This window comes from Squalius cephalus (assembly GCF_949319135.1).
Source record: "Squalius cephalus genome assembly, chromosome: 14".
NCBI lineage: Eukaryota > Metazoa > Chordata > Actinopteri > Cypriniformes > Leuciscidae > Squalius > Squalius cephalus.
Window position 1 is genome coordinate 4782916 of NC_137135.1, and position 15625 is coordinate 4798540.

General features: G+C 39.0%; 1 protein-coding gene across 2 annotated transcripts in view; it reads left to right on the forward strand.

Annotated features, from left to right (window-relative positions):
• Positions 1-329: 329 nt before the first annotated feature.
• Positions 330-15625, forward strand: part of ogt.1 (O-linked N-acetylglucosamine (GlcNAc) transferase, tandem duplicate 1) — a 31166-nt gene continuing 15870 nt past the window's right edge. Inside the window, exons 1-6 of one of the 2 annotated variants that reach the window (XM_079891880.1) lie at positions 330-754; positions 2512-2692; positions 5976-6219; positions 11754-11822; positions 15057-15173; positions 15255-15334. In XM_079891880.1, coding sequence (XP_079748006.1) covers positions 718-754; positions 2512-2692; positions 5976-6219; positions 11754-11822; positions 15057-15173; positions 15255-15334 — 728 coding nt within the window. In that variant the 5' untranslated portion in view covers positions 330-717. The remainder of the gene's footprint in view (positions 755-2511; positions 2693-5975; positions 6220-11753; positions 11823-15056; positions 15174-15254; positions 15335-15625) is intronic. The other variant, XM_079891881.1, reaches the window with a different exon arrangement.

Genomic DNA, 15625 nt, shown 5'->3' on the forward strand with positions numbered 1-15625 from the left:
AATAGTTCCCGCCTAAACTGTGTTGTTTGCACCCACACCCTTGCTTAAACACGGCCATGTTTAATCTACCGCAATTTGATCTGTAGTGCTGCTCGCGCAATGATACAGCGCAAGAGCAGTACATTTGCAGAGTACACAAACAGTATTAGGATTTGAAAAGAAAAACTGATATAGATGATAAAACTTTTTTTTTCTATATCTGATATATGTACTAACGCAGAATTGTCGATATTTGCTTTCATATTAGTTCTGTAGGAATCGCGCGCTATGGCTCTACTTTTTCAACATCCACGCCCCTCCTCCTCGAAAAAGAAGTTCCGGTCACATCCGCCATTTCGGTGGAGAGTGGAAAGCCATTGTTAGCTAAAAATTCCGCCATGGTGAAAGTATCGAACATAAATTCGCATGTTTAACTAGCCATCTATATTTGAGCTCTTAGACTCGTAGATATATAATATTTAAACAAGTGACGTCGAGAAAAACGATTCAAGACGTTGGCCGTGCGCGTCAGATTCCGTGAATTTGTCCGCGTTCTCCTGTAGTGTGTTAGCCTAGCAGCAGCAAGACCGAAGGCTGTTTACCGAAGATCTTTCGCCATAATAACTGAATCTGGTTTTAAACACATTAAGTAAATTCGAGACCTTTATATTTTACATCTTATATTAAACCGCGACACTGTCCGCCGCCCCGCAGGATTCGGTGAAGAGCGAAGGAGAGATGGCGAGCTCGGTGGGGAACGTGGCTGATAGCACAGGTAACCATGACAATAACGGCAGTTTTCGCTTTTGTTGATTATAATCTCCCGCTTTTATTCATTTGAAAACTATCTTATTTGCGGCAGGGTTAATAACTCTGTGATACTGACCTCTTTGCATGCGTGTCATGATTAAACTGTCAATTAGTTTGTCCAGGTAGATTTATGTGCAGATATTAATGGTAGTGCTAGTTATGAACCATATCAGAAACCCTAGTGAAAGTAGAGTAGTAATGACTAACCTGGTTAGGATGGCGTGAGTCTCTTCCATCTAACGTTACTGTTTACTTTATGGACGGCTGTTTGTAATATGATCATTTGTTCACTCATAACATCTGATAATAGTCGATAACAGTATTCGCAGTGTGTGAATCAGGATTGTGCCATTAAGAATTGAAAATGACTTTTCCATTCCTAAATTTAAACCGAGGTTAGAAAAGAGGGCCCAATTTACGTTATGGAAATGGGAAGAAACTATAGTGTAGTCCAGTTATAAGCAGGCCCATTTCATTCTTCAGTGTGAAAACCTTTAAATATGTTACTATATACAACATTTAGAAACATTAAATGTTAATATTATGTGTTTAAATGGCTAATTTCGGTTCCTCTTGTGTATAATTATTTTTTTATTAATTTGATGAGCCATGATGGATACCTCGTTTCCCAGAATGCTTTATTTTAAGTGGAGCCAAACATATACCAAAGAATAACTGCATCAAAATAAGATCATGTCGTTGTTTCGTTTTGCTTTTTTGGATGAATGAAATTCCTGAATTTTGTGATTGTGTTGTTGAATTATTATAAACTGCAAGGAAATTCCTCTTTCTGTTCCTCTTTACACTAACGACATGAAAGGAAACCAGTTCTTAAACTCTGAATTTTACCCAACCTATATATGTGTTAATCTGTCCTTTGCACGTTCATAATATCACATCATACTCCTCCATACCAGTCCTCATCTCTGCTTTTCATTTCCATCCCCATTCATTACTTTTAATCCTTTACATCTGAGTTTAAAATTTATAACTTTTAGTTAAATTATTTGTAATTCATTAACAATTTTGAAACATTATTAAAATCATTTTAGATCATCAGTTGCTGACTTTCATTGGTAATATTTTTTATTTATTATTATTAAATTTTTTTGATGTCAGTGCATCAGAAGTGCTATCATCATTACTGGAACCATCAATGCTAGTTTTAGAAAATTTGCGGTTTTATGCGGTGATGGTTGTTGTTGTTAAAAACACATCATAAAAATGGTTCCACACTATAGTGTTATTTATAGTGCTGGGATTAGCCTAATCGTGATTAATCACATCCAAAATAAAAGTTTGTGTTTACATAATATATGTGTGAGTACTGTGTATAATTATTGTGTATATATTAATACACACACATGCATGTATACTGTATATATATTTATACACAATTTATATTATATATTAATATATAAAATATAACACATTTTTCTTAAATACATGCATGTGTGTATTTATAAAGGCCTATATATATATATATATATATATATATATATATATATATATATATATACAAAATAATTATACAGGGTACACACACATAATATGTTAACACAAACTTTCATTTTGGACGCGATTAATCGTTTCACTAGTTTTTTTAAAGTTTTTTTTAACAGCACCGCTGTTCTTTTTTTTATTATTTTTATTATTTGACCTCATTTTCATTTCTTCTAACATGTTGTTTCCCCCCTCCTCTGGGTTGTGTTGGTGCTCCAGAACCAACCAAACGTTTGCTTTCCTTCCAAGGGTTGGCAGAGCTGGCGCACCGGGAGTATCAGTCGGGGGACTTCGAGGCGGCCGAGCGCCACTGCATGCAGCTGTGGAGGCAGGAGCCCGATAACACCGGCGTTCTGCTGCTGCTCTCCTCCATACACTTCCAGTGTCGCAGGCTTGACAGGTGAGACGGCGTCTGTCACGCTTCACGGTGGCGGTGTGGTGTTCGAGGTCTATTGATTGGGTTTTAATCAATGCCTTAATGCCTGAAGGGGTCATGAGTTGAGAATTCAAATTGATCACTCACTGTCACTTCAAAGCGTCATCAGCCTCGCGAGGATGCCTCAAGGGATCTGCTCATATGTCGTTGAAAATCCAGCTTTTAATGTTGTTTATGTGTCTATGTGGTGTTTTTAATATGCTTTAAGACAAACCATGTGTAAATTCATAAGTCGACAGCATTGCTGAGTATTTCCTCCTTAAAACTGCAGTGAACCAAAGACAGTCTCAAAAACACGCTTTGAAATCGCTGGTGTTTCTGACGTCACAAACTACCTTGTAACCAATCAGATCAACGTGTGATCGTCAACCAGTGGATCTCTGAGCTGAGTGAGTGAGTGGAGGCGGGGCTCATTTGCATATTCATAGAACCACGCATACTAAATGAGGCAAGGGTGTCGAGTTACATTCAAGATATTTTAAGGCATGAAGACATTTTTTTTTTCAAGGAAAAATGTTTAATTATATCATTTGGGTGATCAAAGATGAGTTTTAAGGGATACAGTTATTTACTACAGGGGAACTACTGGGAAGAAATTCAAAATAAATGTTAAAGCAAGATGCCATGTTGAAATATGTGAGATATATGGTATATTTAAATTACAAATTTAAAACCTACATTAAAAAATGATTTTGACAGTTGTGATGGCAGAGGAGAGTCTATATGAGCGTCAGGTTTCTCAACAGGAAAGGTTTCCGCATAGGATACGATACGTCTGTGTATTCTCGCTCATCGAGTATTGAGATGTATTGAGATGTCCTTCAGGTTGGCTGATTTCTATGGGTTTCCACTCGCTGGAGGACGGAGGAGCGAGGAAACGAGGAAGCGTCTGATTGAGTATTGAGAAGCATCCCTTGTTCTTGGGGTTTTTGCGCACATTATTCCAAAGAAGTTGTCTTTCTTATCTCGTATCAAAATTAAACAAACTCCTCTGCCTTTGAAACAACTTTCCTTATCTCTGGTTTACTTGGAAATGCGTCACATTACCGAAGCAAAATGAATTGCAGACAGCGTTTCATGTTGAATTTAAATTAATATTATGGATTATTTTCAATTAATGGTCTGTTCGTCTTTGAACTCAGAAGTTGTAAACTATTTTTCTAAAAGCTCAAATAGAAGTATAATCTCATCATTACTAGGGCTGCAACTAACAGTTATTTCGATTATCTGTTAATTTGTTGATTATTTCTTTATATTAATTTGTTGCAAAATCCAAAACAAATTAATTATTCAAATAAATGAATTTCAATCCATTTTTTTATTTTTTATTCCACATCCTAACCCCAATGTTGTTCTCCAAACAATGTGCAATATACAATCTATGAAAACCAACATAGTGAAAGTATTTATGTAGGCTATGCTATAAATTATGTAAAAAAAAAAAAAAAAAAGATTACGTTCTAAACCAAAAACAATTGTTTGCTTGCCATTTTAAAGCAGAAGTTAAAATGACCGTGTTAAAAATGTTAATAAACAAAAACAAGCACAAAATGTTCATTTGTAGGAGGTATGAGAAACACATTCACTCATCAGTTCCTTTACTGTCACTGGACCCCATTGACCTCCATAGTATTTTCCTCCTCATAATGGGGTCCATCAACTGTTTGGTTACCCATAGTCTTCAGAATATCTTTATGTCCAGCAGAAGAAAGAAACTCATACAGGTTTGGGACATCTTGAGGGTGAGTAAATGATGTCCTTTCAACAGAGACTCGCTTGATGTCGGAATATGCTGAATTGAACCGCATGCGGGACAGAGCACGATGGGGTGAGCCGCGGGAAATGCTCATGCTTTTGTTTGCAGCTCTCGTTTTCTTACTTGCTCATCTTTCCCGCAGCGGCTCAATCTGTGTCCCTCGCTGCTTTCCATAGGCATTTTGTTCTTGAGTTGTAGAAATGTGTTGTTCTCTACTGTAGAGCAACGTGACTGACGTGCAGATGATAATAACCCATAATCAAATTCGTTGTCGATTACCGGTACTTTCTAGTGGTGGAACGGATCACAAAAACCATGGTACGATCATTTACAGCTTTTGAGCCACGGATTGGATCATTTTTCGGATCAGCAAAAGAAAAAAGAAAAAGCTGAATATATATAGCCTAATATATAAAGTGATAAACTGATAAAGTTCACACATTATTTAAAACAATTGAGTAATAAAATAAGAACAAATACACAAATTACATCAGAGATGAATACTAAATAACAAAGTCTAACTCTAGTATTCAGGTACAGAAATAATAATTAAAATAAATTAATTTTAAATGAACAATAACACTTTGTTCACTGTAGAAATTAAATATAGTTTCATCTTTGTTAAAGCTGTATTTTTTTGTTTTATTAATATTAATGACAGACAACAGGAGGAATATTAGGCTGATGTCACTTTAAGACCGAATAAACTGACAGAACTGAGAGAATACTTGCAGAGACGGCATTTAGACACAATTTGCTGTGTTTGTGTCCGTTCAAGGGCAAGAAAACGTGAAAGAGGAATCAATTCAGTGTTCAAGCGCTGTCTGAAACATACACACACTCTCTCTCTCTCTCTCTCTCTCTCTCTCTCTCTCTCTCTCTCTCTCTCTCTCTCTCTCTCTCTCTCTCTCTCTCTCTCTCTCTCTCACACTCTCTGTCACTCTCATTCTCTCTCTGCAAGTGTGTGCACGAGTCCCGATTTTCGCCACTGCTTCTATGGTTAAATTGGCAAGACATAACACGTCCAAATTGTAACTTTCACTCTATGATGGTTAAATTTAGTTAATCCGCGAATCACATGCATGCTGAACCGCGGGGCAACTGGTCCGTACGGATCAACTGCGATCCGTCCCCTAGTACTTTTATTATCAATTTTAATGATTAGTTGTTGCAGCCCTAGTAATTATGACTATTCAAACACGTTTTCTTTTCTATGACTTGCTGTCAGTTTCCACAGACAATAATTATGATCCATCCACACTGTACAATGAATGGAAAGCACACTTGCAGTAGAAACAAGAGGGCAGCTCTGTGAAAAAAGATTAAAATCTGAAAATATGAGACAGTTTCCGAAGGTATAACATTTAAAGATAGCTGTAATTAATAGCATGTCCAGAAATAACGTGGAGCGTTTCTTTATGAGAACAGTACAGGGAGTGCGCTTGTTGGATATAACGGGAACATGTCTTAATTTTGGTTGTGTGTGTGCAGGTCGGCCCACTTCAGCACACTGGCCATCAAGCAGAACCCCATGCTGGCTGAGGCGTACTCTAACCTGGGCAATGTGTACAAGGAGCGGGGTCAGCTGCAGGAGGCCATCGAGCACTACCGCCACGCGCTCCGCCTCAAACCGGACTTCATCGACGGCTACATCAACCTGGCAGCAGCGCTGGTGGCAGCAGGAGACATGGAGGGAGCCGTTCAAGCTTACGTCTCCGCTCTCCAGTACAACCCTGTGAGTTCAGCCTTCAATCCAACATTTCATTTAAAGGTGCTCTAAGCGATGTCACGCCTTTTTTAGGCCAAAACATTTTTTGTCACATACAGAAAACATCTCCTCACTATCCGCTGGCTGCCTGTCCCCTGAACACACTGTAGAAAACACGTTCTCTGTAGACAGCCTGGACCACGAAACATAACAAACAGTGTTCCAGCCAATCACCGATAAGAAGGATTTGGGGGGGGGAGGGTGGAGTGGAGGAGAGAGAAGCATGAAGAGGGAAGTTAGCTAGAGGAGAGATGTCCTAGACAACGACTAACGTTCAAATTTTATATTCTTGAGAATTTTTAATTCATGAGTGTTTAAGGAAGCACGGAAGGGAGGGGGAGGGGACGGGATGAGGAGGAGGGAGGGTCGAGCTAGCCTCCGTTTTGTTTGACAGTACTTTGAACGTCAACAAGAAGTGACGTCACCCAACATCGCTTAGAGCAGCTTTAATGTTCAACAGCATTATTGATCTGCCTGCACTGACACCATTATATGAGAACTGAACCGATGACACGGTTTTCTCCAGATCGGCTATATATATATATATATATATATATATATATATATATAAATGAACTAAATTAATAACTGTTTTACAACAGAAATGAACCATCACTGAACTTACTTAAGCTGGACTGTGAGACTATTTTCTTCTAGAAACAAACTTTTTTGCATTATATTCCTGTTATCTCTGTAAAGCTGCTTTGAAACAATCTGTATTTTAAAAAGCGCTATATAAATAAAGTTGACTTGACTTCAGACGGTGGGATGAAGCTAGAAATGATCATTTTGATGATATGCAGTATCTCGTTCAAGAATGAGGCAGTTGTTTATGAATGGGTCATTGAATCTTTGACTCAACCCATTTGTTCAAAACGCAGTAATAAAACATGGCTTAGTGTTGCTGTGATCTGCTGGTGCGACCAAAATTTGGTTAGTAGTTGCGCTGGCGTGACCACCACAACGTTGCCCAACATCAAATGGCAAACGTAATTTATATCGTAAAAAAAAAAAGTATTTAAAAATGTATATATTTTTTACCGAAACGTGACACCACTGTGTCGTATCGAACCAAATCGTGAATTTTGTGAACCGTTACACCCCTAATAAGTATGCATCATATAATAGTACATGCATACACATACACACTTACAAATATACAGTAACAAAACAGCAGAACACAAAACAGAGGAGGGTTTGAAATAGTGATCGACCGATGTATCGGTTTACCGATATTTTTCCCGATATTTAAGCATTTTCCCATAATCGGGTATCGGTTTTGTAATATCGGATATCTTGTGGCCGTTTTGAGAATTCCGCCATTGCAGTCCGCGTCTGAGGAGATCAGTCAACAACAACTCTGTGCACAGGTAAAACATATGTTCTGCTTGCTTTGCTGTAATTATTCAACTTTATTTAACATAACAGACATGCAGAAATGAGATTTGAGACATAAATGCCTGATATAGTTTAGTTATGCAGCTTGGCTCTAAAAAATTGAGACGAACTCATGGAGTCACGTAGCGTAATCCGTCATGTCCTGCCCCAATAAAGACGTAACTTTACATTAATTAAATAAAACAGACATGAATGAGTGAATGTTGAAAATAAAAGCGCTGAATTTAATTCTCTATCTGTTGATCACCATTAGTCTCGAGAAAAAAGTTTGTTCATACTGGGTTGATGACAGGAATGCTCAAGTACGGCCACTGAATGAAACTTTTGACAAGATTATCTCGTTTAAACACCCTAAATTATATTATCATTTACTAAATAACCATTATTTCGCTAATACAAGTCTAAATAAATACCGCTCTGTGGAAATTAATTATTTATTATCTCCACGCGCGATCGCGGTTGAGTAGCCTAAGTTATAGTTCTGTGTAAATGCATAGATAAACAGCACTTTGTCAGAAAGGATTTCATGATCTAGACAGACAAAAACATTATTAATAATTAATAACATACTAGTTGGAAAATGCAAATGTGCTGTTTTGTTTGTTACTTTCCTGGCAATGTTATATTCAAGCTAATATTATTCAGTGAATTAATATTACCCAGTGAATTATTCCTCACTCTTTAAACCTATTAAACGGCACATAAACCTTCTAAAACTGTTTAAAATGAATTACATTTCTATACAAAATACAATACAAAAAATACCTCCAACATGTGGAACCACTTAAAGATACATCACTCAACTATCTTTGAATATATGTTAGAATAATTTTTGTGCTTTATTTTGTACCTCATCAAAGCTTTTATTTTTAAACAAAGACACTTAGTAACAGTGCACTTTATTTTTTGGACTCGGACCCCTCTATTTATTTGTGTATAAATATAAAAAAAATGTATGCAAGGAGTGGGAGTGATTGTTATAAATAAAATGGTTTGTTCAGTTCATTTGTGTTGTCATAATTGTGTCAAAAACAGAAGTATAACAGTAAATAAATATCGGTTCTGCATATCGGTAATCGGGCACATAAACATGCAAATAATCGGTATCGGTTATAAAAAAATCAATATCGGTCAATCACTAGTTTGAAATACTGTATGAAAAGATTTGAATGAGGATATAGTAGAAGAGTCACAAAGAGTTGATGAAGTGACAGCACTGAATGATCCACCCGGTGTTGGAAGATGAAAACGAGGTACAGTAAGCAGTTTTAAGTCCGATCACCGGAAAGAGCGAGGAGGTTAATAATAGTGCAGAAGTTCAGATAAATAATGAGGAGCAAGTCCTTGAAGACATTAAAAAGTTAACAAGATATCTTTATACTGGATGCAGACAGGAACAGGTAACCTGTCTAGTTTCTATCAACTGCGGAGCATCGCCAAATTGAAGAGAATTCTGTCTTTTAAGGACATGGAAACTGTCATTCATGCTTTTATTTCATCCAGATTGGATTATTGCAACTCGTTATATTTGGGATTGTCTAGAGAGTTGCTATTAAGGTTGCAGCTGGTGCAGAATGCAGACACCAGAGTGTTGACAGGCACAGGGAAACGCTCTAGAGTTTCTCCGCTGATGGCCTCTCGAGTCCAATATACAGTTTTGACTATGGTTTGTAAAGGTTTGCATGGTCTTGCTCCGGAGTATACAGCACGTCTGTTACAGCATCATTATTCCGCTCGACCCCTAAGGTCATCCCAGAGTTTGCTCTGACATGTTCCCAAATCACGGTTGAAAACCCAGGGAGAGCTGGTGTGTTTTCTGTGGCAGCCTCGCGTCTTTGGAATAGTCTTCCACGTCATATCCGATCCTGTGACTCGTTAGGATGCTTTAAGTCTATGCTGGAAACACACCTCTACGCTGTGGCACACAATTGCCCCCTAGGTTTTGGGACTGATCAGTGTTGTGTATTGAGCCATTGTTTTGTGTTGAGTAATGTTTGTTGAGTGTTTGAGTGATTTTTAGACATGTACAGCACTTTGGCCAACTTGTGCTGTTTTTAAATGTGCTTAACAAATAAATGTTGAACCAATGTAGAATATAGAGCATATATCTCATTCAGGAATGAGGCCGTTGTTTATGAATGGGTCATTGAGTCTTTGACTCAACCCATTGGTTCAAAATTCAGAATTATTCAGTAATGAAACACGGTTGAGTGTTGCTGTGAGATGCGCTGTGATCTTTGTGTGAAACTACTAGTTTATTGAATTGTTGTATGCAATCAGTGTCACATTTTCAATCGTGATGGTATTCAGGAAAACAGCACTCTTGGTCATGTGATGTAGCTTAACTCTATCATAAGTTATAAATGTAAAAACTCCACATTTTGAATTGTTAGCGCAGGATGTTCGCTGAGTTTCTTTGTGTGAGCTGCGCTCGTTTGTTTCGACTTCTCCTCGAGAGGCTGTGCGAGCCTCAGTTACCGTCAGTACATTATACATTATATGTGACCCTGGACCACAAAACCAGTCACATGGGTCAATTTTTTTAAATTGAGATTTATACATAGCTTTCCATTGATGTATGGTTTGTTAGGATAGGACAATATTGGCTGAGATACGACTATTAGAAAATCTGGAATGTCGAAAAAATCGAAACAGAGAAAATCTCCTTTAAAGTTGTTCATTTATGTTCGCGATTGTGCAGCATTCACTCACAAAAATAAATGTTTTATATATTTACGGTAGGAAATTTACTAAATATCTTCATGGAACATGATCTTTACTTAATATCCTAATGATTTTTGGCATAAAAGAAAAATCGATAATTTTGACCCATACAATGTGTTGTTGGCTATTGCCACAAATATACCCGTGCGACTTATAACTGGTTTTGTGATCCAGGGTCACATATTAGGGATGCACCGAATCCAGGATTCGGATTCGGATTCGGCCGAATCCTGGGCTTTTTGATGGGGTTTGGTTTCGGCCGAACCGAACTCTAGGCTTGCGCTACGCTGGTCGACGTCACGTGGCCGTTTATTACGTGAATGTGTTTACATAGGACCGTTCGAATGTAGTAGGCTGTGAGAATCTGTCTTGTTTTTTTTTAAAGGAAACTCTCATTTCATGTGAAAGGTTAGAGCTTTTCCGTTAATTTAATTATGATGCAGGACATGTGTGTGATCTTCCGTAATATTTTTCGTTTTATTTGGCTACTGTTCTAATCGTTAATTCCTATTGATTAAATGTTCAATAACATTAATTTCAGTTAAATCAAACATATTCTGATTTAAAAAAGAAAAAAGAAAAACACTTTTCTTTGCATTGTTGCACTTTTATTGACACGTTTTGGTTTGAACTTGGGTAAGCATAGTAATTGTCAAAATAGTTTTTCCCACTTGTCTTCCTGGCATAATGTTGCTGCTTATTCTTTTTTTATTCTTTTTTTATTTTTTTTACAGTTAATAAAATAAATAAAATAAAATGAAATAAAAATACACTGCTGTGGATGTTGTTTTCTTCATTAATGTGTTTTACTGTGTTAATGGAATAAGGATGCGAGAAGGATTCGGTATTCGGTTTCGGATTCGGCCGAACCCAAAAAATATGGATTCGGTGCATCCCTATCACATATATTATTATTCACTATCGATCACCACTTGGACTAAATTAAATAAAATCAGAGTAATTCTTGTGTTTTGGTGATTCCTCAGTTTTTTTTTGTTATTGACGTTGTAGTCATACAAGTAAAATTTACTATTACTTGCCTCTTCAAAAACACACTTGTCTCAGACAAGCGTCAATGTCGAACCCTGCTTAATTAAAAAGATAGTCATCCCGTTTTTCAGTTAATAAACAAAATGAGAATGATATCTAACCATTTAAGAATCACTAATGTATTATTATTTATATTAAAATAATATTTCAAAACATTTTAAATGACATACAGGGAGTTTGCCAGGTTTCAAATTGAACAATTTCAACCTATAAAAAGAGCAGCAAAATCATAGTCCATTTTATATATATATATATATATAAGAGAATATTATATATTGCCCAGCCCTAGTGTGTTTTGTATAGCTGATTATTGTTTCTCGTTCTTGCAGGATCTGTATTGTGTGCGCAGTGACCTGGGGAACCTGCTGAAGGCGCTTGGGCGTCTTGAAGAGGCAAAGGTATGTCTAAATATGTCGGCCCTTGCACGTTTACATAATGATTTCTTTTGTTTTTTTAGTATACTCATAGCTCTAGATCATAATCCCCTGTCAGACACCTAGCCATTCTTGTTCTTTGGGGAGTGAGTGTTGAGCTACCCCCCTCCCCTCCCCCTCCCCCTCCCCCTCCCCCAGTAAGTGCTTGTCAGCACACTCAAGAGCGTGCTGCTCATTTTATGTCCCCACATCAGCACTCTTTACCATCCTACAGGCCTCACTAGATCAGCAGAGTGAACCAAAGCCACCTGCATCTCACCTAACTAGTCAAAAACATCAATCTCTTTTTATTTACTTATAATTAAACAAGGTTAAAGACCCCTTTACCCTCTTCTCACTCTCTTTTTTGTTTGGTTGTGTTACTCATTTTGGATGGCTAGATTAGAGACACGCCCCCTCTGTCCACCCCTTCTTTTAGCCCTCTCTCACTCCAACGCTTCTCTCAGTCTAAACACTTCTTCATCCTGGCCCCGGCCAGCCCTCGCTCACCCCCACACACAAAGGAAGAAAGGCTGGGCTATTCTGTGTCTTGCCAAACTGGGGCTCCTAAAACACATGCTGCAGTTTTGGCATGCTTTTTCTTCTTCCCTGTAGTCTCTCGGAGGGATTTCGCTGGCTCGGTCTTTGGGGGGCAAATAAATGGACTGATGAAGGTAGTGGTATTTGCTGTGCAAAAAATAAGATGGCTTCTAACCCGTAACCATGTAATTCTGTTAATTTAGGTTATTCAAATTAACCATTAATCGCCGTCAAAAGTTGAAGAGATAAGCTTGGATTTGGATTTGCTGCTCCAGCTTTACGAGGCCCTAGTAAACGCCTTCTTTGAGGCAGCGTGGCCGTTAATGATTTCGGTGGGTCTTTGGGAGTCTAACCTGATGTTGTAGAGAGAGTTCTCCTCCTGATGGGTTGAAGCCCTCTTATTTGGTGCCCAGGGGTGCGGAGTGGGGAAGAGTACGAGGGCGCCAGCGGCCCCCCAATTGCTCTGTCGCTCCCAACCCCGCGCGCTCGCTTAGGGCCCGTGGAGTGTGCGCGCGTCGAACTGTCTGTCTGACCCCTCAGTCGAGCCAAAAGCTGCTTCTCAAGGCCTTCACAGTGAAATTCGACTAGAGCTCTTGTATATTTCGGCCTGTTTTCCCTCAGTTCAACTTCACGCTCCCCTGTTTTTCCCCTCTGTAATGCGTCTAACTGGGTTCGGGAGGGTTTATGTGTTCCCAACACTGTGCATCAGCCCTGGGCTGTGCCAGGCAGACAGATCGCTATTTGCACTCCACTGCACGCGTCAGACACCATGATAGAGAGAGAGAACTATACACGCGCGACACAAGCGTTGACCTCTTTATTTCAGAGCTGTGGAGGCTTCTAGATGAGTATGAAGTCCTTAAACACCAAGGCTTTTTTTCCCCCCCTTATCCATTGGCCAGGAGTCAAGAAAGCAGGAAAGGATAAAGGTATTAAACCATGTAAACAAAGAATACAGAAAAGGAAAAAGATCTTTGATTCCATTTCTTCCCCCTTGTATGTTCTGATTTATTAATAATATTCCCAGAGCAATGTGATCAGTTCATTTGGGTAAGATCAAGCCAGTTCGCCTTCCTCTTTTATACCTGTACTTGAAAATGTGGAACGGTTATGAACAAGTGTGTAAATCTCAACTCAAAGCCTTTCTTCACTCCCTTGCGAACATATATTCCTGTTTGTAAAAAATGTAAAACCCTTTTCATTGCATGGGTTTAAACTGATGTTAGGTCATTTTTATATTTCTTTTTCTCCTTTTCTCGTTTTTTTGTCTTACTTGTTTTGCTTTGTCAATACAAGTTTTGATATCGATATGAAATGTCAAACTTTTACTAACGCTCTTGTTTTCTTATTTTGTCTCTTTTGGTTTTCCACCACTGATATTGTTATTGAGAAGGTTTCAGGTGGGTGACAGTATTCCTGCGTAGGTGCGGTCCGGTGGACAGGAACACTAGGACTATCAGTCTTCTCCTCTTCCAGCTGTGGCCGCCCCCCCCAGACAAAGTCCCAAAATATGGTAACGGGTTTGTAACAAAACAGAAAGAAAAACACCTTACTCCAATGCCTGAGTTCTTCTGTCTTGTGGCTTCCTTTGAAGAAGAACAAAAAAACAAGGAAAAACAAAACCATAGTATTGGTAACAAAACCCAAGTTTTATTAGCAAAGAACAATGATTGGATGCTGTATGCAAAAACAAAAAGCACAGTAAGAACCCTCTAACTCTCTTACTTGTTGATATTTTTTTCCTGTTCATTTTTGGATTATGATTTATTTTTTCTCCTTTATTTGGAGTTGCAGATGATGCGCTGTGAGTCTGCAGCGACGCAAGGGCTGCGCAGCGACAAAACCGCGACCAAAACGCGCGCGCTTGAACCGCACTTTCCCCTCCCCTCGACCCCCGGCTTGCGGGTTGCAGACCTGCACGCCCTTTTCCTGCTAGCATGGCACCCAGTGGCTACACAGCCCTGAACATGACTCTATTGGCATGACGAATATCACCTTTAGGGTTTTAATGGATTCGGCCGTGGGAAACGAACTCTAGTCGAGTGCCTCAAAGGGTAGAGAGTTTCATAGTTTCGTGTGCCAGTCTGGTTGGGAGTGGGATGGCTCCAGGTCTGCAGTCTTCACCCTGAGCTGGCGTTAGCGCAGGCGAATGCGGGCGCTAGCGGAAACTGCGCAAGCGGCAATCTCAGTGCGGGTTGCCCGCGTGGCTTTGTGCGCTTGCATTACAGGGACCTCCACCTGCACACCGCACTTGCATTTAAGGTTGTGGGAATTTACTGAGGGCGTGTAAGGTCAATGATCTAAAGCCGTCTTCTCGGCACTCAATGTGTTTAATTTCTCTAGTCATGTAAAGCTAATGTGAAACTGCATAACTGAAGAATGTAAGTCTGAGTGTAGGTGTTGGTTGGATTTGCGCAGCGTAGGAAAAGTGTGCAGCTTAGCGCGGCAGATCTGGCGCACGCGAGCCCATGCTGCAGACTCACTTTTTGCTTTTGGCGAGAATAGATACTAACTCTATTTCTGTCTGCCCTTTTTGTTTTTTCTTCCTTTTTATTTGATCTTTTGTTTTTTTTTCTTTTTCAACCCCCTCCCCTGTCTACTCTCCGTTCTTCTCTCTACCTCCTCCTCCTCCTCTTCCTCCTGTTTTTATTTTTTATTTTCACTGTTAACCTGTTCAAGGCTTGTTACCTGAAAGCAATCGAAACTCAGCCAAACTTCGCCGTGGCCTGGAGTAACCTGGGCTGCGTGTTCAACGCCCAGGGAGAGATCTGGCTGGCTATACATCATTTTGAGAAGGTTGGTTGTGTATGACAATCCCACTCTGGTAAATGATATGAATGAACGCATGTTCACATGGGCTGTTCTATGGGTTTACAGGCAGTGACCTTGGACCCAAACTTTTTGGATGCTTACATCAACTTGGGCAACGTTCTGAAAGAGGCTCGTATCTTTGACAGGTAAACAGTCACTTCAGGGTTCATACAAGGTGCTTGAGCGCTTGAAGGACTTGAATTTGACTTTTTGAAATTGAAGTCCTGGAAACAGCCATATTTATGAAGACGTGCTTGAAAAGTGCTTGAATTATTGAAAGACAATATATGTGAAATTAGTGTTTATTTTATTGATAAAACAATCTTTTCACGCAAAATGATCTGATATAGATAAAGAGCCATTCTGCACGCCTATGAGTGTGATGTTTCTCATATAAATATCCAAGTATATGATACAGCTTTAATTTTTCAGGTAAA